Source organism: Salmo salar, chromosome ssa22 (genome assembly GCF_905237065.1).
Source record: "Salmo salar chromosome ssa22, Ssal_v3.1, whole genome shotgun sequence".
Taxonomy (NCBI): Eukaryota; Metazoa; Chordata; class Actinopteri; order Salmoniformes; family Salmonidae; genus Salmo; species Salmo salar.
This window is the reverse complement of record NC_059463.1, coordinates 9,873,299-9,895,945: the sequence shown is the minus strand read 5'-3', so window position 1 is coordinate 9,895,945 and position 22,647 is coordinate 9,873,299. Positions and strand designations below refer to the sequence as shown.

At 42.4% G+C, this 22,647-nt stretch overlaps 1 protein-coding gene across 2 annotated transcripts in view; it reads right to left on the bottom strand.

Moving 5' to 3' along the window:
* Positions 1-667: 667 nt before the first annotated feature.
* The window catches only part of ppm1j (protein phosphatase, Mg2+/Mn2+ dependent, 1J), a 55,577-nt gene continuing 33,597 nt past the window's right edge, over positions 668-22,647 (bottom strand). Inside the window, exons 2-10 of one of the 2 annotated variants that reach the window (XM_014166107.2) lie at positions 21,902-22,019; positions 13,589-13,924; positions 13,225-13,337; positions 12,584-12,668; positions 9,523-9,641; positions 9,221-9,284; positions 8,550-8,657; positions 5,588-5,739; positions 668-2,168 (exon numbers count right to left, since the gene is read on the bottom strand). In XM_014166107.2, the coding sequence (XP_014021582.2) occupies positions 2,012-2,168; positions 5,588-5,739; positions 8,550-8,657; positions 9,221-9,284; positions 9,523-9,641; positions 12,584-12,668; positions 13,225-13,337; positions 13,589-13,924; positions 21,902-22,019 (1,252 nt within the window). In that variant the 3' untranslated portion in view covers positions 668-2,011. The remainder of the gene's footprint in view (positions 2,169-5,587; positions 5,740-8,549; positions 8,658-9,220; positions 9,285-9,522; positions 9,642-12,583; positions 12,669-13,224; positions 13,338-13,588; positions 13,925-21,901; positions 22,020-22,647) is intronic. The other variant, XM_045705186.1, reaches the window with a different exon arrangement.

Genomic DNA, 22,647 nt, shown 5'->3' with positions numbered 1-22,647 from the left:
ATTTTAGGGTAGTTTTCCCCCTATAGTTTATATTTAACTAGGCAGGTCAGTTTAGAACAAATTCTTAATTACAACGACAGCCTATCCCAGCCAACACTGGGCCAATTGTGTGCCACCCTCTGGGACTCCCAATCACAGCCAGATGTGATTCAGCTTGGATTTGAACCAGGGTCTGTAGTGTCACCTCTTGCACTGAGATGCAGTGCCTTAGACTGCTGCGCCATTCGGGAGCCCAGTATGACAAACAATACCTCTTCTCAGATTACTTTTTTTTGTCATCTGTATTAGACATGTAAGACATTATTATATATAATATTATTAATATTAACAACCCATCAAAATGAACATAAATGAAACATTATGGTATCAACCATTCATTTCTGTAATCACTCTAAATATACCCTTTGTTTTCCCTCTAAACCTTCCCTTTCCAGTGCAGAGATTTCTGTATAATTGTAAGGGATTGCACACATTTCTGAAAGATTAAAAGGGTTTATTCCTGGACTGCATGGTCATTACCTAACTGCATTAGGTATAATGCCATCATTTACCAAGTTATTATTTCAACATCTGGTTCAGAACAAATGGTAGTTTGTTCAAAGATTAATTTTAGAGGAGTTATTATATAGGTTCAAAGGATATGGGGAAATTAGTATAGAGATGTACATCTTATTTTGGTAAGGATACACTTGATCCCCTACCTCTTTATTATAAATAAAGCAATATTTATGATACAGCTATTAGCCAACGTTCTCAAAAGCTAGGGATAACATACTAGGGATAATGGCTACACATAACATGTAAAAAAAACCCAAAAAAACCCCAGAACAATCAAAGAGAGAAGCAAGACATTTGAGGGCATACATTTGTCTTGGCAACTTCTCCTAACTTAAATGAAATGAAGACTTTGATATTAATAAGTTAACATATAAACATACAGTCCCTGGCCCACAATGCTCCTCGAGTGTAGTAAGGCAGTCAAGTGAAATCGATCACATCCTGACAAACAGATTATCTACTACAAGTTCTCAATCCAGAATAAAAAGTAGAAAACAGTACAGCACACTATTGTGGATCTTTTAAATCTGGGAGACAATACAAAAAAAAAACTATACAATCTATTGGAACACTTTGAGAGGAAGGAAACCATAGCTTCATTCCGATTCAAAATGACATTGCACCTACATGCCAAAAGAGCCTTTGATATTTGAGTTTGGATCGAATATATTTTATGATGATATTACAACAAAGGTCATGCACATCTCAGCCCTGCTTTGTCTTTTTTTTGTCATGGTGACAAAACTAACAAGTTAAACAAAAATATATCTCTAAACAGACATAATTCAAGAAAAATCATTGCAAGTGCCATTGAATTCATAACCACTAATCAGACTGACTGTCTTAAAGTGCTTCAGGTTTCACATCCTCCATCATCATTCACTGCTGCTTTGACATTGGAGTTTCTGCAATACTGGCACAGGACTGGTAACAGACTGTTTCCTCTTCATTCTTTGTATCTTCCTCATGCAACATTCCCATCCGTGTTTCAGAATCACATGTGGGGGTCATAAGGTAATAAGGAGCTATTTAGAAAGACTAACCAAGCACTTCTATCAGAATATGGCCAAACCAATCCTGCTGCAATTATCAGCCAATTAATTAGAGAGATTAAAACATGAAACTACAGGGGGAGGGTTCTCGTTAAGTAGCGATCAAAAAGAGCAGGTTTCAGAAATGGACATGTTTTCGGTCGGTCAGGTAATGTCATTGAACACCTGTTACACGAGTACCAAACAAAACTATAATCAGAGCCCAGTGGGTTGTTGCAGAAGCCAGGAAGATTGGCCGGTTGACAGGTGTCAGCAGCCAGCTCTCCAACCTGAGGCTTCCCTATAAAGGGAGGTGTTTTCTTCACCCTTCCCCCAGGGTAGAGGGGGTAAGGGGGAAGGATTGACCTTGGTCGGTCCTAGGGAGTAAGTCCTCTCCTGGTAGGGTGGTGGGACAAGGCCTGTCATGTCTCTGTTTCGGGCCCTGCCGGTCCCGCCAAGGGGATTACATAACAAGTGATGTCGTCTCCTGAACCCAGCCTCTCATTAGGTAACCGCCAGCCCCTCTCCTTCAGGACCCCTCGCGACCGCATCAACAGGTCCTGGGCGGCCAGTGTGTATCTGGATGTAAACAGGGTTGCAGGTCAAAACATTGAAAAGTGCTATTTATTTCAAATGAGTATTTTTTATGTTCATGAATTGAATTTGAAATGTAATTAATCTCAAATATGTGTATATGAAGGTGTTCGTCAAAATGATATTGCCATTTAAAAATGACCATACCAATTTGTACAGGCTACATACTGACCTCTAGTGGATATATCCTTTAATTACTCCTCATTTTCTAACCAATATTCAGTGGGTTTTTTTCATGGCTAGCTGAATATTCAATATCTACCCTGTTTTTATTGGTAGCAACTCTAATAGTATAAGCCCTCTCACAATGTATCCCCCTAATAAGAATCACATCCTTCCATGAGAAGGCCCAGCTCCTATATACTGACAAGGCAAACGAGCCATTCTCTGCTTCCGGTATGTTGGTCAATCACCTCCAAGCATGCTCGCCTTGGGAGTCAGGTGAGTTTACAAAAAAAGAGGGGGGAACGGTCATTGGTGGGAGTAGACAAGTCAAGTTGTTTGAGTCGTGCGTTCATTCAACTATATTGTTTGTACAATGTTGACTATCTTAACATATTTATGGTACTGTGTTTTTGCTTGTGTTGAACTTCGTGCATGTCCTGGTATTGTCTCGCGTTACCACAATGCTTTATTATTAGATTGTTTGGTATTGCTTGTAGCGCGGACACACTAATGCTAACATATGCATGCTCAATTACCAAACTAATGGCGTTGCCATAGTTATGTCAAGCTGTTTACTGAAGCATTATAGTTCTGCTTACCATGTTATTATATTAGTTACCGGTGATACTTCCATTCACCGTTACACTGTAGCTAGTGCAAAGCACCGGCAGTAATCTTTCAACTAACCATTATTTGCCGATACTTTCTTCGTTCTCGATTCGGAAGACACTTCTCTTACAAACTTCTGTTCCCAGTTGCAGGTGGAACTCCAAAAACCAGAGAATATTCAGAAAAATATTACATTCTTTATTTGTATAGAGCGAGAAATCTTTGTTTTGGTCGCATTGTGTGACGCGCTGTCATTACTTCTACACGTGGCCGTGTTGCATAGAAACTGCTAGTTCCTGCAAAGATGTTGGGAAATGCAAGCTGTCTGGAACCTAAAATGTTGAAAACACTCCTCACGCTGTGAAAGAAGTGGATTTAATATCTTTCTGAATAATCAATGTTTTATGGAGTACCACCTGCAACTGGACACAAACGTTTAAGATGTTTTTTTTTTTTTCAAATCGAGAACAAAGAAATGATCAAGTAAAGGCTAGTTGGAAAATTGCTACCAGTGCATTGCACAAGCTGTTGTGTAATGCGCAAGGAAGCATTAACATATCACTGTTACAATGTGTAGCTAGTTATTCTGTCTCTGCATTTGGTTGGTTTCTGAATCTGGACCCTCCATTGACATGTTGGCCCAGTCCAGATATTACTCAGTCCTCATGTTCAGGTTTTACATGCCTATATTAGTTGAATGCCCCATTCCCCTGACATTCTTTGGCTCTGTTGTGTTCATCCCTGTGGTTCTTCAGACATCCCTGAATCAGTGTGTAGTTCAATGGCTCTCAAAAGGGAAGTACATTGCAAGGATAGTAATATTTATCTTCCACATGTTTTGATAAGCGGTTGATTCTTACAAATGGAGTGTATCTTGCCGGCTTGCAAACTCTTGTTCATCATAAATCTAATTAATAGATTATACACTGCTCAAAAAAATAAAGGGAACACTTAAACAACACAATGTAACTCCAAGTCAATCACACTTGTGAAATCAAACTGTCCACTTAGGAAGCAACACTGATTGACAATAAATTTCACATACTGTTGTGCAAATGGAATAGACAACAGGTGGAAATTATAGGCAATTAGCAAGACACCCCCAATAAAGGAGTGGTTCTGCAGGTGGGGACCACAGACCACTTCTCAGTTCCTATGCTTCCTGGCTGATGTTTTGGTCACTTTGAATGCTGGCGGTGCTTTCACTCTAGTGGTAGCGTGAGACGTAGTCTACAACCCACACAAGTGGCTCAGGTAGTGCAGCTCATCCAGGATGGCACATCAATGCGAGCTGTGGCAAGAAGGTTTGCTGTGTCTGTCAGCGTAGTGTCCAGAGCATGGAGGCGCTACCAGGAGACAGGCCAGTATATCAGGAGACGTGGAGGAGGCCGTAGGAGGGCAACAACCCAGCAGCAGGACCGCTACCTCCGCCTTTGTGCAAGGAGGAGCAGGAGAAGCACTGCCAGAGCCCTGCAAAATGACCTCCAGCAGGCCACAAATGTGCATGTGTCTGCTCAAACGGTCAGAAACAGACTCCATGAGGGTGGTATGAGGGCCCGACGTCCACAGGTGGGGGTTGTGCTTACAGCCCAACACCGTGCAGGACGTTTGGCATTTGCCAGAGAACACCAAGATTGGCAAATTCGCCACTGGCGCCCTGTGCTCTTCACAGATGAAAGCAGGTTCACACTGAGCACGTGACAGACTTTACAGAGTCTGGAGACGCCGTGGAGAACGTTCTGCTGCCTGCAACATCCTCCAGCATGACCGGTTTGTCGGTGAGTCAGTCATGGTGTGGGATGGCGTTTCTTTGGGGGGCCGCACAGCCCTCCATGTGCGCGCCAGAGGTAGCCTGACTGCCATTAGGTACCGAGATGAGATCCTCAGACCCCTTGTGAGACCATATGCTGGTGCGGTTGGCCCTGGGTTCCTCCTAATGCAAGACAATGCTAGACCTCATGTGGCTGGAGTGTGTCTGCAGTTCCTGCAAGAGGAAGGCATTGATGCTATGGACTGGCCCGCCCGTTCCCCAGACCTGAATCCAATTGAGCACATCTGGGACATCATGTCTCGCTCCATCCACCAACGCCACGTTGCACCACAGACTGTCCAGGAGTTGGCGGATGCTTTAGTCCAGGTCTGGGAGGAGATCCCTCAGGAGACCATCCGCCACCTCATCAGGAGCATGCCCAGGCGTTGTAGGGAGGTCATACAGGCACGTGGAGGCCACACACACTACTGAGCCTCATTTTGACTTGTTTTAAGGACATTACATCCAAGTTGGATCAGCCTGTAGTGTGGTTTTCCACTTTAATTTTGAGTGTGACTCCAAGTCCAGACCTCCATGGGTTGATAAATTGGATTTCCATTGATTATTTTTGTGTGATTTTGTTGTCAGCACATTCAACTATGTAAAGAAAAAAGTATTTGATAAGATTATTTCTTTCATTCAGATCTAGGATTGTGTTTAAGTGTTCCCTTTATTTTTTTGAGCAGTATATTTGATACATGCAGACATGCATGCAAGCTGCCCAAGCAACATGGCTGTATACTGTTTTTAGATTATAGACAGAAAGCAGCACGACCAGATACTGTACTGTGTAGATTAGACTAGAGATTACAGTACATACCTCACAGGATCAGTGGGATCGCAGCAGGACAGGAAGCCTGAAACTGCGTCTGCTACCTCCCTGTCTGTGGTCACGTCCCACAGCCCATCTGTACCCATCACCAGTACGTCATTCGGGCCATGCTTGTACTCAGACATGTCGTACACTATCACCTGTAGGAGCCACAGTTAACGGAGGGAGGGAGGGAGGAGCCACAGTTAACGGAGGGAGGGAGGAGCCACAGTTAACGGAGGGAGGGAGGAGCCACAGTTAGAGGGAGGGAGGAGCCACAGTTAACGGAGGGAGGGTGGGAGGAGCCACAGATAACGGAGGAGGGAGGGAGCGACAGAGGAAGGAGCGACGGAGCAAGGGAGGAGCAAGGGAGGAGCGACAACGGAGCGACGCAGGGACGGGAGGGAGCGGCGGAGAGACGGGAGGGAGCGACGGAGGGACGGGAGGGAGGGAGGAGAGACGGGAGGGATGGAGGAGCGACGGAGGGACGCGTGACGGACGGAGGGAGGCGCGACGGACGGAGGGAGGGAGGAGCAATGGAGGGAGGATCGACGGACGGAGGGAGGGAGGGAGGGAGGAGCGACGGACGGAGAGGCAACGGACGGAGGCGCGAGGGAGGGGGGAGCGACGTGGGAGGGAGGGGGGAGCGACGGAGGGACAGAGGGAAGAGCGACAAATGAGGGAGGAACAACAGATGAGGGATATTCAGGATATTCAATAAAATATTGGACAATATGTTCACTGATGAGCCAAAATAAAGTAAACGTGTCATTAGATGTCCTCCAAGCTTTGGAACACACTGGGATGCTTCTAGACGAGCCATAATCTTCCATATGGTGTATGATACATGGCTCTAGACACTAGAGGTCGACCGATTATGATTTTTCAACGCCGATACCGATTATTGGAGGACCCCCCAAAAAAAAGCCGATACCGATTAATCGGCCGTTTTTTTTTTTCTTTATATATATATATATATATTTTTTTTAAATAATATATTTTTTTGTAATAATGACAATTACAACAATACTGAATGAACACTTATTTTAACTTAATATAATACATCAATAAAATTAATTTAGCCTCAAATAAATAATGAAACATGTTCAATTTGGTTTAAATAATGCAAAAACAAAGTGTTGGAGAAGGGAGTAAAAGTGCAATATGTGCCATGTAAGAAAGCTAATGTTTAAGTTCCTTGCTCAGAACATGAGAACATATGAAAGCTGGTAGTTCCTTTTAACATGAGTCTTCAATATTCCCAGGTAAGAAGTTTTAGGTTGTAGTTATTATAGGAATTATAGGACTATTTCTCTATACGATTTGTATTTCATATACCTTTGACTATTGGATGTTCTTATAGGCACTTTAGTATTGCCAGTGTAACAGTATAGCTTCCGTCCCTCTCCTCGATCCTACCTGGGCTTGAACCAGGAACACATCGACAACAGCCACCCTCGAAGCAGCGTTACCCATGCAGAGCAAGGGAAACAACTACTCCAAGTCTCAGAGCGAGTGACGTTTGAAACGCTACTGCGCGCACCCCGCTAACTAGCTAGCCATTTCACATCGGTTATACCAGCCTAATCTTGGGAGTTGATAGGCTTGAAGTCATAAACAGCGCAATGCTTCAAGCACAGCGAAGAGCTGCTGGCAAAACGCACAAAAGTGCTGTTTGCATGAATGCTTACGAGCCTGCTGCTGCCTACCACAGCTCAGTCAGACTGCTCTATCAAATCATAGACTTAATTATAATATAATAAACACACAGAAATATGAGCTTTAGGTCATTAATATGGTCGAATCCGGAAACTATCATCTCGAAAACAAAACGGTTTTCCTTTCAGTGAAATACGGAACCGTTCTGTATTTTATCTAACGGGTGGCATCCCTAAGTCTAAATATTCCTGTTACATTGCACAACCTTCAATGTTATGTCATAATTACGTAACATTCTGGCAAATTAGTTCGCAACGAGCCAGGCGGCCCAAACTGTTGCATATACCCTGACTCTGCGTGCAATGAACGCAAGAGAAGTGACACAATTTCACCTGGTTAATATTGCCTGCTAACCTGGATTTCTTTTAGCTAAATATGCAGGTTTAAAAATATATACTTCTGTGTATTGATTTTAAGAAAGGCATTGATGTTTATGGTTAGGTACAGTTGTGCAACGATTGTGCTTTTTTCGCAAATGCGCTTTTGTTAAATCATCCCCCGTTTGGCGAAGTCGGCTGTCTTTGTTAGGAAGAAATAGTCTTCACAGTTCGCAACGAGCTTGGCGGCCCAAACAGCTGCATATACACTGACTCTGTTGCAAGAGAAGTGACACATTTTCCCTAGTGAAAAGAAATTCATGTTAGCAGGCAATATTAAGTAAATATGCAGGTTTAAAAATATATACTTGTGTATTGATTTTAAGAAAGGCATTGATGTTTATGGTTGGAGCAACGTGTACCTAAGCGATTATATGCAACGCAGGACAGGCTAGATAAACTAGTAATATCATCAACCATGTGTAGTTAACTAGTGATTATGATTGATTGATTGTTTTTTATAAGATAAGTTTAATGCTAGCTAGCAACTTACCTTGGCTTCTTACTGCATTCGCGTAACAGGCAGGCTCCTCGTGGAGTGCAATGTAAAGCAGGTGGTTAGAGCGTTGGACTAGTTAACCGTAAGGTTGCAAGATTGAATCCCCAAGCTGACAATGTAAAAATCTGTCGTTCTGTCCCTGAACAAGGCAGTTAACCCACCGTTCCTAGGCCGTCATTGAAATTAAGAATGTGTTCTTAACTGACTTGCCTAGTTAAATAAAGGTGTAAAAAAAAAAAAAAAACGGCCAAATCGGCGTCCAAAAATACAGATTTCCGATTGTTATGAAAACTTGAAATCGGCCCTAATTAATCGGCCATTCCGATTAATCGGTCAACCTCTACTAGACACAGACAGCATGACATCTCTCACTCACCTCTGGGCAGCAGGAGAGAAAGGGTTTGATGTAGATGTTGGAGTTGTACACCTTCAGGTCATGATCCCCTAGGCCACGTGTTACCCCAATGGTGGCCATGACACGGGCCTACGCACAACATAAACACACACATAGTGAGTGATCTGGGTTAGTGCCTGTGGGTGTTCCTTGATTCTAGGAAAATCCACTTATGAGGGATTAGTGACTCAGGAGCACTTTTCTGCGTGGGGAAATAACATTCTCAGTGTGTCTCTTTTACCACACAGCTAAAGACTGGGAGAGTTCAGCAACAACCATGAACTTGCATTAGAAGTCCTACCACACATACAGCGGAATGAATAACTAAAAGTTATTATCTTGCTATATCTGTCCTGCTGGTGAACTAACAGCTAAGCATACATGAAGGTTTCTTCCTGTCAGGGGTAACATATGATTAGGGCAGGTGGAAAACAGTAAACATACATTTTGTTTGAAGACCAAGGTATACTGTATTGTGCATATCAAATGTCCCATGACTTGGGCAGGGTTTTACCTGGTCAGGTGGTAATGTGGTTCTTAACAAACTACTGTGGCCCTGTCTATGGCAGACCTTACAGCACCATGCATATACTGTGCTGTTCTGTTATGATGTCCACCAGTACCCAGTCCATAAACATGACAAAGTCCTTCACCTTTTTACCCTCGCCATATATAAGCGGGAACTTGAGGTCGTCTTCTATGATGGTCTTGTAAGCCCTGCAACAAACCAACAGGATCACAGGTTAGGGATTAGTGATTATATTCTTCACGAAGTATATAGCCTACTTTTTTTTACCTCTTGATCCTGTACACTGTCAGAGGCTTTTATAGGGCAACGAGTTTTCCTGGTCAGGTTTTGTGGTCTGTAAAAACTCCTGGCCCTTACCATTAAAAATACAATGGACCGAAAAGTAACAAATTGAACTCCGTATGTTAGAAAATAGCTGTAATTTACCAGCCGTTCATTGTGTGGTCCCTGAAGAGCATCTTCTTGCCCAGCTCCTTGTGCTGGATTCTGCGAGGGAACTCCAAGTGTGTGAACTCATTCCCAAGCAGCTCCGGTCTCAGTAAGCCCTGCAGGGACACAGAGCAGAGCTAACATTGACAAAACTATGCATGACAAACTGTCATGTCAAATTGACTTGTGACGAAATGGCTCTTACGAATCATACTTTTGTATATATAGTGTATGTGGATATCACTTCAAATTAGTGGATTTGTCTATTTCAGCCTCACCCGTTGCTGACGGGTATAAAATCGAGCATGCATACAATCTCCATAGACAAACATTGGCAGTAGAATGGTCTTACTGAAGAGCTCAGTGACTTTCAACGTGGCACTGTCATAGGATGCCACCTTTCCAACAAGTCAGTTTGTTACATTTCTGCCCAGCTAGAGCTGCCCTGGTCAACTGTAAGTGCTGTTATTGTGAAGTGAAAACGTCTAGGAGCAGCAATGGCTCAACCACAAAGTTGTAGGCCACACTATGTCACAGAACGGGACCGACAAGTGCTGAAGTGCATAAAAATCGTCTGTCCTCTGGTTGTAAAGCTCGCTGCCATTGGACTCTGGAGCAGTGGAAATGCGTTCTCTGGCGTGATGAATCGCGCTTCACCATCTGGATGGACAAAGCTGGGTTTGGCGGATGCCAGGAGAACGCTATCTGCCTGAATGCGTAGTGCCAACTGTAAAATTTGGTGGAGGAGATATAATGGTTTGGAGCTGTTTTTCATGGTTCTGGCTAGGCCCCTTAATTCCAGTGAAGGGAAATCTTAATGCTACAGCATACAATGACATTCTAGATGATTCTGTGCTTCCAACTTTGTGGCAACAGTTTGGGGAAGGCCCTTTCCTGTTTCAGCATGACAATTCCCCCATGCACAAAGCGAGGTCCATACAGAAATGGTTTGTCGAGATCAGTGTGGAAGAGCTTGACTGGCCTGCAAAGAGCCCTGACCTCAACCACATCGAACACGTTTGGGATGAATTGGAATGCCGACTGCGAGCCAGGCCTAATCGCCCAACATCAGTGCCGATCTCACTAATGCTTTTGTGGCTGGATGGAAGCAAGTCCCTGCAGCAATGTTCCAACTAGGGATGCACCGACATACCGCTGACAGTTATTTAAATGTTTTGCGGCCTTAAGCATTTTATTACAGTTAAATCGTAAAAAAAAGCACACACACACACACACACACTGACCAAAACGTTATTTTGTTGGCATTTACAGCCAGTTGTGATACAGCCTGGATTCGAACCAGTGAGTCTGTAGTAATGCTTCTAGCACTGAGATGCAGTGCCTTAGACTGCTGCACCACTTCAGCCCATAATCAAAACCTATTTCTTTCACTTACTTGCTGTACTGTTTCATTGTTCATTTGTTCAGTCTCAACCAGGATTTCATCATACATGTCAAGCATGAAGTTTCAGCTCTGTCTGTCTGTGGCCTTTTTTCTCGGTGCGCACTGTCACTGTGTCCGTTTCCATCTTGTCCAGCTGTGGCTGTAACATTTCACGTAAACCCTGTTTCTTGTCTGCATCGAAGTAGTGGTCCTTGTACCTAGCATTGAGCATGGTGGTTCACAGCCTCTAGGAGAGTACTTTTCCAAGTTAACCCGATGGTCTGTGTTGGCATTTTTGTTGAGCAGGCGTTTCAATGCCATGACAGGGTATCACGTCTGCTGCAGATGCAGTTGAGCTTATTTCTCGAGTCAGTTGTTCGATTGGAGCTAGGAATGTTCATGTTTCAAACATGTTCTCAAATGCCATTGCAATGGCAGCAGCGGTATGAGAACCAGCACATTCTTGAGCATACAATACGGCTTTTCTCGGTACAAAATCCTCGTCGACCCACTATGCTGTCAGACTCATAATGCTCATGGGGCTGACATCGCTGGTCCAAATGTCAGTCATGAAGCTAATAGCAGTGACGCCCATAGCAAGTAGCTCATGGATGTGAGTTTCAACAATACTGTGTAACTCCGGTAGGGCAACATCTGAAAAATTGCGCCTACTTGGTAGTGTGTACCGGTGCTCGACCAGTCGGCAAAAGCCAACATCATCCACGACAGAACGGTTGATTGTCAAGGGCAATGAATTCCATTATCTTGCCGTTTTATGGATTTCGCCTTTTGAGTTGTCTCGCTGAAATGTCTTACTCTTTCAAATGACTGCTCAATTTGTTGACTGCTCGATCCACACAGCAGACATTGTGGACTAGGTTAGGAATGCTGTGTTGCACGTGTAGCACTATATTTTTCGTGGCGTCATTACGTCATCGACCTACGTTATATAGGTATGCACGTCAGCTTTGACATTGGTTTTACACATCGGTGTTAAACTAGACATCGGGCCGATTGTTGGCATTTTTATCTAATATGCTTACCGATATATCGTGCATCCCTAGTTCCAACATCTAATGGACAGCCTTCCCAGAAAAGTGGAGGCTGTTATAGCAGCAAAGGGGGGACCAACTCCATATTAATGCTGATGATTTTGGAATGAGATGTTCGACGAGCAGGTGTCCACATACTTTTGGTCATGCAGTGTATCTTTTTAGTGTAAATGGAGCAACAAACATATCCTAAAGGAAGTATCATAGCAGTAGGAAAAGTGACAGTAGAACATTATATAACTGTGAAACACAAACTTGGTACTTTTCATCCCCTTCCCTGAGGGTTCCACCACTCTCCCACACAGCCACCCACTCCAGCTTAATTTAGACCAACAGACAGTCAATGAATAAAGATGTAGTCTGAATCATACGTTAAATAACAATACCCTCCCTCCCCGTGCATCTTCCTCTTGGCCAAGGCACCCTTGAAAAAGCTATTCATATCTCGTGGTGATGGGACTCACTTGGTTAAAGGGATATTCCACTTTCAAACCAAAGTTTGTCAGATGTTTTCAGACCTCTAAAGTCTGGAAACATCTGACACGTTAATTTATGAGTGAAATCTCTTATAAAAAAATATAAAAAAGGATAACATAAATAAATGCATTAACCCCGTCCTCACCAGATACTGCAGGCGCTGCCTCTCGGACTCGGGTGTGAACTCGTTGGACATGGGGATGACCTCATTGTTACGGATGATGATGGCTCTGTAGAAACAGAGTAAGAACCAAAGTAGAATGAGTAGTGATTCTATTTATATGGGAGGGACAACGTACTGTATAAAGACAGACACCATAATGTGACGGACACTCAGGACAGACAATGTCGGGTTAAGAGGGTCAGCACAGCATGATAGAGGATGATTATTGCGCCAAGACACTGATCTAAAGTCAATTTGTTCCCCCCTAATGGTTGAGGTTAACATTTGAAAACACTATACCAATCCTAGATCTGTGCTTATGGGCATATTCTACCAGGAGTTTACAGTAAATGATGAATGGTGTTGCCGTACAAAGAGCGGCCAGCAGAGGTCATAAGAACTGCTGTTTGAGAATTTGAGCATGACCAACGGGAACAGCTTTCTTTGAATCAACAGCTATGGGCATCATGTTGTGTCACTTCCTTTAACTTCTCTTTCAGTCATTCAACTCTGCATTGAAAACACTGAATTGAATATGTACAACAAGTAGGCCTGTAATACATTAGTCATTATGGGCATTAATCAATCTGCTGCTATTAGAGTTTGACCTGCAGTTGACCTACCTGCTGTCTCCTGCATTGGCAACATAGAGCTTCCCCATTAAATGGATGGCAGCCAAGGCACAACATCCACCAGAGATGGTAAAGGACGTCTTCTCTTTCTCTATCAGTTCATCCTGTAATCAACCGGAAACAAAAGGTTATTCACTCACTGGGTAATAGAAGGAATTTAGCAGCCCTATGAGGAGGTTATACTTAACATGAAATGTTTACAATTATTGACAGATAAAGACTGCCTAAAAATATATCTGTGCATTTGATTCTGGAAACCATTTTTTCTCTTGGACGCCCAGGCGTCGCTGAGACGAGTAGAACACTATTTCACAAATTTAAGGTGATATGCCGTTAACGTTTGCCTGTGTCTTACCATCTGTTTGAAGGCGTTTTCTATGATGCCCATGATCAGACTCTCCAGACTGACAGTCTTCTCCGTGTGGAAGCGGATAGAGGGGTCAGTGATGGCATTAGGGTCCTCTGGGTCCTGGGTGGAATTTGCTCCCTTCTTCACCTCCAGCTGGTAGGGGCTGCCGTTCTTGGCCAGGCAGATAGGGGGCGTCACGGAGGGGTTCTCCAGCAGGTGGGCGATGTCCCCCAGTCTGTCTCTGATGAGGCGATGGAGGAGTTTAGATGCCATGATGGCACACCCTGAGCCTGCATGACCGTCGAACACGCCCCAGTACTGCAGTGGGATCCCTGTGCCGTCCTGGAAAAGGTTGAGCAAATGAAGTCAAATCAAGATCAAATCATATCAAAACATGCATTTTAGATGTATCAATAGAGAGGCTAACAGTAAGAAATGAGAGAAATGGCAGGAAATGCAACACTGGCCAGGGATTCAGTCTCTTTAACAGGTCTCTCTTGCAAGAGTTTATCTCGATGAGAATTACAAACTCGGAGAATGCCTAAAGTACATTTCTGTCAGAGAATGGATGGGAATACTTCTCATCCATTCTGTTTTGAGCCTCACCGTTTAGCTAAAAAAATATACACAGTACCAGTCAAAAGTTTGGACACACCTATTCATACAAGGGTTTCTCTTTATTTTCACTATTTTCTACATTGTAGAATAATAGTGAAGACATCAAAACTATTAAATAATACATATGGAAGTAACCAAAAAAGTGTTAAACAAATCAAAATATATTTGAGATTCTTCAAAGTAGCTACCCTTTGCCTTTGACAGCTTTGCACACTCTTGGCATTCTCTTAACCAGATTCATGAGGTAGTCACCTGGAATGCGTTTCAAATAACAGGTGTGCCTTTTTAAAAGTTAATTAGTGAAATTTCTTTCCTTAATTGGTTTGAGACAATCAGTTGTGTTGTGACAAGGTAGGGGTGGTATACAGAAGATTTGGTAAAAGACCAAGCCCATATTATGGCAAGAACAGATCGAATAAGCAAAGAGAAACGACAGTCCATCATTACTTTAAGCCATTAAGGTCAGTCAATCTGGAAAATTTCAAGAACTTTTAAAGTTTCTTTAATTGCAGTCGCAAAAACCATCAAGCGCTATGATGAAACTGACTCTCAAGATCCAGTTAACTGCATCTCAGATTGCAGCCCAAATAAATGCTTCAGATTTCAAGTAAACAGGCACATCTCAACATCAACTGTTCAGAGGAGACTACGTGAATCAGGCCTTCATGGTCAAATTTCTACAAAGAAACCACTACTAAAAGAAACCAATAAGAAGATGAGACTTGCTTGGGCCAAGAAACACGAGCAGTGAACATTAGACTGGTGGAAATCTGTCCTTTGGTCTGATGAGTCCAAATTTGAGATTTTTGGTTCCAACCATCATGTCTTCGTGAGACAAGGAGTAGGTGAATGGATGATCTCTGCATGTGTGGTTCCCACCGTGAAGCATGGAGGATGAGGTGTGGGGGTGCTTTGCTGGTGACACTGTCTGTTTATTTAGAATTCAAGGCACACTTAACCAGCATGGCTACCACAGCATTCTGCAACGATACAAAATCCCATCTGGTTTGGGATTAGTGGGACTATCATTTGTTTTTCAACAGGACAATGACCCAAAACACACCACCAGGATGTGTAAGGGCTATTTGACCAAGGAGAGTGATGGAGTGCTGCATCAGATGACCTGGCCTCCACAATCACCCGACCTCATCCCAATTGAGATGGTTTGGGATGAGTTTGACCGCAGAGTGAAGGAAAAGCAGCCAACAAGTGCTCAGCATATGTGGGAACTCCTTCAAGACTGTTGGAAAAGCATTCCTCATGAAGCTGGTTGAGAGAATGCCAAGAGTGTGCAAAGCTGTTATCAAGGCAAAGGGTGGTGGCTACTTTGAAGAGTGTGTTGAAAACTTTTTTGGTTACTACATGATTCCATATGTGTTATTTCATTAGTTCTGATGTCTTCACTATTATTCTACAATGTAGAAAACTGTAAAAATAAAGAAAAACCCTTGAATGGGTAGGTGTGTCCAAACAACTTTTTCCACATTTTGTTACGTTACAGCCTTATTCTAAAATTGATTATAGTTTTCCCCCTAATCAATGTACACACAATACCCGATAATGACAAAGCAAAAACAGAAATATCACCTTTACATAAGTATTCAGACCCTTTAATCAGTACTTTGTTGAAGCACCTTTGGCAGCGATTACAGCCTCGAGTCTTCTTGGGCATGACGCTACAAGCTTGGCACACCTGTATTTGGGGAGTTTCTCCCATTCTTCTCTGCAGATCCTCTCAAGCTCTGTCAGGTTGGATGGGGAGCATTGCTGCACAACTATTTTCAGGTCCCTCCAGAAATGTTTGATCGGGTTCTAGAACGGGCTCTGGCTGGGCCACTCAAGGATATTAAGAGACTTGTCCCGAAGTCACTTCTGCGTTGTCTTGGCTGTGTGCTTAGGGTCGTTGTTCTGTTGGAAGGTGAACGTTCCCCCCCAGTCTGAGGTCCTGAGCGCTCTGGAGCAGGTTTTCATCAAGGATCTCTCTGTACTTTGCTACGTTCATCTTTCCCTCACCTGACTAATCTCCCATTCCCTGCTGCTGAATAACATCCTCACAACATGATGCTGCCATCACCATGCTTCACCGTAGGGATAATGCCAGGTTTCCTCCAGACGTGATGCTTGGCATTCAGGCCAATCTTGGTTTCATCAGACCAGAGAATCTTGTTTCTCATGGTCTGAGAGTCCTTTAGGTGCCTTTTGGTGAACTCCAAGTGGGCTGTCATGTGCTTTTTACTGAGGAGTGGCTTCCGTCTGGCCACTCTACCATAAAAGCCTGATTGGTGGAGTGCTGCAGACATGGTTGTCCTTCTGGAAGGTTCTCCCATCTCCACAGAGGAACTCTGGAGCTCTGTCAGATTGACCAACGGGTTCTTGGTCAGCTCAATGACCAAGGCCCTTCTCCCCTGATTGCTCAGTTGGTGGTTCCAAACTTCTTCCATTTAAGAATGATGGAGGCCACTGTGATCTTGGGGACCTTCAATGCTGCAGATATTTTTTGGTACTCTTCCCCAGATCTGTGCCTTGACACAATCCTGTCTCGGAGGTCTACGGACAATTCCTTCGACCTCATGGCTTGGTTTTTGCTCTGACATGCACTGTCAACTGTGGGACCTTTTACATAGACAGGTGTGTGCCTTTCCAAATCATGACCAATCAATTGAATTTACCACAAGTGTACTCCAATCAAGTTGTAGAAACATAAAGGATGATCAATGGAAATAGGATGCAGCGGCGCTTTATTTTGAGTCTGAATACTTTTTAGATTTTTTAATTTTAATAAATTAGCAAAAATGTCTAAACCTGTTCGTTTTGTCATTATAGGGTATTGTGTGTGGATTGATGAGGGGAAAAAACTAATTCAATCAATTTTAGAATAAGAGCTGTAAATTAACAAAATGTGAAAAAGGTCAAGGGGCCTGAAAACTTTCCGAATGCCCTGTATATCTATTTTTTGCCTGTTTTGCATGTTATTTTGGCATTTAATACGTGGCGCATCAGTTTGCAAACAATGTCAAAAATTATAATTGAGTTAAAAAAGACACATACAAACATGGTCTAGTTTTTTGCTTTCTTGAGTAAGGCAGCTCCAAAATGCAGGTGTTTCAGCCTAGCTCAGTGCTTTCTGTGGTGGTGGGGCAGCCAGTGGAAAATACAGAGTATAGGGGTTGGTAATGTTCTCTTGTTGCGCCGCGCCGTGATTGGCTCAGTGTTCTGTCACTCATGGGTACATGAAGTCAATGCAAAATCTACGGGGAAAGCTTTATAAAATTCAAGCCCCTTGGGTGCTGCCATAGAGTTACATTAGAAGTGCCCATCCAAGAAGGCCACAGATAAAATTACGTCAAATCACGTTATATCTACCTTAGCTTTGATTGGACGGATCATGTCCACATCATACTTTCAAAATCGTAGCTAACAAGCTCGACAAGCAGTCATCATCATGAATCAAGTTGACAATCTACTGGCAATCCTTTTCAAACCTTGTCATATGAAGAGAAATTAAATCCCACTAACAAGATGTCCACCTATCGGGTGAATCTTACTTCTCACCTATACTGTCTTCCTTTACATCTATGCCAAGAAGTAAAAGTGTTTAGTATAGTAATAGTGTCCCGCATATCTACTGTAAGAGCCCAATCCACAGAATGGATAGCAGTATGGGGCATCTGTTGACCTCTTACTAGAGTGGAGGAGGGGCACAGAAGAGATGATGTAATTTAATTAACAGGAGGGACAGAGGGTAAACATGGAGAATACAGGAGGGGAGGGGGTTGCGAGGCCACCAGAAGGACTGAAAGGGATTGACACAACACAGACCCAGTACAATACTGTATACTATAGACTGCTGTGTAAATACATTTGAGAGATTATGGGGCAATCTCTGAGTGAGTGGGTTTTTGGTTTTGTGTGCTAGGGGCGGTAGCTGCTCTACGGACCCACAGAAAGCTGTTTGTAAATATAGCAGCACACAATGGTCAATGTCTTAATCAAATTGTCTTTTCTTTGTCAGTTGAAAAAAATGAATCCCCAGCTACCCAGTGATGTCTGGAGACATTTAAACAGAGATGGTTTTATTAGAGAGAGCGAGACCTGTGAAAACCTTGCTGCAGTGCAGCGTGTCACCAAAGGTCCCATCTTAACAATGAGGGCAGTAGTCCATAACAAAACAAACATTGGACCAGATGTGCCTATACTCAACCTGGTCTCAGAGCATTTCTTATTATTCTGTACATAAATCCATGACAAGCCATTTAGTATGCTATTACATTTTGTATGGTATGTATAAATTTAGGGATTTCCATCACCCATTTCGTACGATATGTTACGAATTTTAATTCGTGAAAAACATACATTATGTTACAAATTTGCAAAACATATATGTTACAAATGCTAGCTAGCTGGCTAACGTTAGCTGAGGCTAGGGATTATGGTTAGGGTTAAGTTTAGGGGTTAGGTTAACCCTTTGACACGTACGAACACACACTTGTGATCATTCTACAGTGGTCACTCCAACCGGTATGATTAGAACACTTATTTAGAACGACCAGTTAAGATTGACGCAACAGTTGAGGTGGCCACTGTTTTTCTTCAGAAACATTTTGCACAAACAGTCTTTACAACATTATGTCTTCAATGTGAGCAGTTCATTTTTGGATGCAATGTTCAGATATTCACAGAAATGGCGACAGCATAGCACAAATCTCATTCACCCCAGAAAATGTAGGCTACATAAGTCATAGCACTAACTGAGGAAAGAGTGACCTAACACAAGGTCATATTTAGCTAACTCTCGGCTGACAGAAACCATAATCTGAATTAGCTAATAGCAATTACTATTTACAATTCATCACATCACGGGTGAGCTCACCAGTGAATGAAATAATTGAGTAAAACACTTTCTAAGAATCTAAAGTAATCCGACAATGGGTAGTTTATGGTGCTGCCATTTTTTTGTGTGTGCTAACCAAAGATAAGAGGTTACAAGATGAGTTAGGTCTGTTTGCAGTATGCAGGTTGAAGGTGGTGTGTCATCTACCATCATTAACTTCCGGAAGTTTACTCGAAAGATGAGTAACATCCCTTCACCTCATTTTATTATAACATCTTTGGTCTGACAGGCATTTACTTAACGAACAGAATGCATTGTATGATGTCAACAAACATGGCGCCACACTTAACTGGCAATCAGCTTAGCATTAGCTAATCATAATCAGTACAACCTTCAAAAAAGTATTTTATAAACATGCATGTGTTCATTAATCTATGTAATAATTGGAAAGCATGATTTGTCACCAGTACTTGAAAACGTGAATAAAATAGTAAATACATTATGCTCCATACATGCATATGGTGTGCTACAGTAGAAACAACACAATATACAGAAACTATAATGATAACATAATAATGCACTTCATTTGACTGGAACACAGTTATTATCAGTAAGGAAAACAACAATGACAATGAAGGCAAACAACAATGAAGGCAATGCGGGCGCCAGCTGGAAAATGTGCCAGGGAAATGTACATCATTCTGTTCTGACTGTGAGATGTGCAAATGTCTGGATACTTGATCCCTCGAAGAGAGAAGTTTGTCCAGCTCAGTGATGCCTCATACTTAAATTGTTGTCAACAGTGAAATGGGCTACTTCTATGTGAATTAATGAGGGGGAGCACACCTCAAATCAAACTGTTAGAAAATAATTTGAAATGGCAATTTGAAACACAGCCTATAGATAATTAGCAGACAGCGTGCTTTGGTTTGAGGGCAGCATGGGTTAACTGTCCTGTTGTGTAACAATCACATGGAACAGTGAGTATATTCTGACATCACACACATTAAAAAAAAGTCACGCTGGGGCAATCGTTAGAGATATTTGGAATTCACTCGTGAAAAGGGTTAAGATTAGGGTTAGTGGGAGGGTTAAGGTTAGGGTTAGCTAACATGCTAAGAAGTTTCTAATTAGCTAAGATGCTAAAGTTGTCCGTTATTTGATTCGAACTCGAAACCTTTGGGTTGCTAGACATTCGCGTTATGCCATCCATCCACCAACCACTCTACTTTCATTTTTGCATTAACCTGTTTAGGATAGGGGGCAGTATTTTCACGGCCGGATAAAAAACGTACCCGATTTAATTTGGTTATTACTCCTGCCCAGAAACTAGAAAATGCATATAATTATTTGATTTGGATAGAAAACACCCTAAAGTTTCTAAAACTGTTTGAATGGTGTCTGTGAGTATAACAGAACTCATATGGCAGGCCAAAACCTGAAGATTCTATATGGGAAGTGCCCTGTCTGACCATTTCTTGTCCTTCTATAGCCTCTTTATCGAAAATACAGGATCTCTGCTGTAACGTGACATTTTCTAAGGCTCCCATAGGCTCTCAGAAGGCGCCAGAACGTGGAATGATAACTCTGCAGTCCCTGGGCGAAAAACAGTAGGGGTTTTGGAAAGTGGTCGTTCTGAGAACAATGACACTGGTGCGCGCGTGCATGTGACGACTCCATTTTACTTCTTTCAGTGTTTGAACGGATACAACGTCTCCCGGTTGGAATATTATCGCTATTTTACGAGAAAAATCGCATAAAAATGGATTTTAAACAGCATTTGACATGCTTCGAAGTACGGTAATGGAATATTTTGAATTTTTTTTGTCACGATACGCGCCACCCTTCGGATAGTGTCTTGAATGCAAGAACAAAACGCAGCTATTTGGATATAACTATGGATTATTTGGAACCAAAACAACATTGGGTGTTGAAGTAGAAGTCCTGGGAGTGCATTCTGACGAAGAACAGCAAAGGTAATCCAATTTTTCTTATAGTAAATCTGAGTTTGGTGAGTGCCAAACTTGGTGGGTGTCAAAATAGCTAGCCATGATGGCCGTGCTATCTACTCAGAATATTGCAAAATGTGCTTTCACCGAAAAGCTATTTTAAAATCGGACACCGCGATTGCATAAAGGAGTTCTGTATCTATAATTCTTTAAATAATTGTTATGTTTTTTGTGAACGTTTATCGTGAGTAATTTAGTAAATTCACCGGAAGTTTTCGGTGGGTATGCTAGTTCTGAACGTCACATGCTAATGTAAAAAGCTGGTTTTTGATATAAATATGAACTTGATTGAACAAAACATGCATGTATTGTATAACATAATGTCCTAGGAGTGTCATCTGATGAAGATCATCAAAGGTTAGTGCTGCATTTAGCTGTGGTTTTGGTTTTTGTGACATTATATGCTAGCTTGAAAAATGGGGGTGTGATTATTTCTGGCTGGGTACTCTCCTGACATAATCTAATGTTTTGCTTTCGTTGTAAAGCCTTTTTGAAATCGGACAATGTGGTTAGATAAAGGAGAGTCTTGTCTTTAAAATGGTGTAAAATAGTCATGTTTGAAAAATTGAAGTTTTGGGATTTTTGAGGTATTTGTAATTCGCGCCACGCTCTACCATTGGATATTGGTGAGGCATTCCGCTAGCGGAACATCTTTAAGTACCCATCTGTAACTTATCATACCAATTTGGATGTCCTGGATTTACATTTACTATGTTACATCTAGTCTATCAGACCAGGCTGGTATGCTTTACCCTCTCTCCTATTGTAGTGCTGTAGACCCAGTCAATGAGCCTTACCAGTGTTCTACTTATATAATTACCAAAACTGATTCTCATAATTCTATGATTCCAGTAGTCTCACCCCATTGTCGTCCAGCAGTGTGGAGTTACGCTGTTTTTTGTTGCTCAGCTTCTTCACGTACAGCAGCTCACAGGACGCCTGGTCCTCATTCAACATGCTCTTCCCAGCATTGATGGTCCTGAGGGGAATGGGGGTAGAGAAGGTATGGGGAGATCATACATCTATAAGAAAATATATATGCATCCCCTTGGTTCAGGTGATGGACAGAAAAAAACACCCAACCAAGGTGTGTCTCAGATAAATCAGTGTTCAGAGCATATCAGAGTGGCAGACGTTGTTTCATTTTATCATGGGGAGATAGTAATGTTACGATTTATGGACAAAACATAAGAAAGAAGCACATACCCACTGGGCAAAAACTGGCTGAATCAATGTTGTTTCCACATAATTTTAACAAAAACATTCAATGTGATGACGTTGAATCAATGTGGAAAATGGATTGGATTTGAAAAAAGTTAGCAATGTAAGGGAATTTCATTTTTTTCCCACCCAACTTTTAACCTACAATCCAACGACATGGTGAAATGTTTTGTTGAATTCACACTAGTTGACAACTCAACCAAATGTAAAGCAAAACTAGACGCTGAACTGATACCTGTGCCCAGTGGGTAGTGCTTAGGGAAGCTGCAGGACTGCCTGGAATGAGTGTTTTCATTACTGGCCTATCCCTAACGATAATGGCTTTATAAAGCATGACTTCATATTCTGACCATCTCAGTGGACCAGTGGCTGTTGTTACGGAGTCT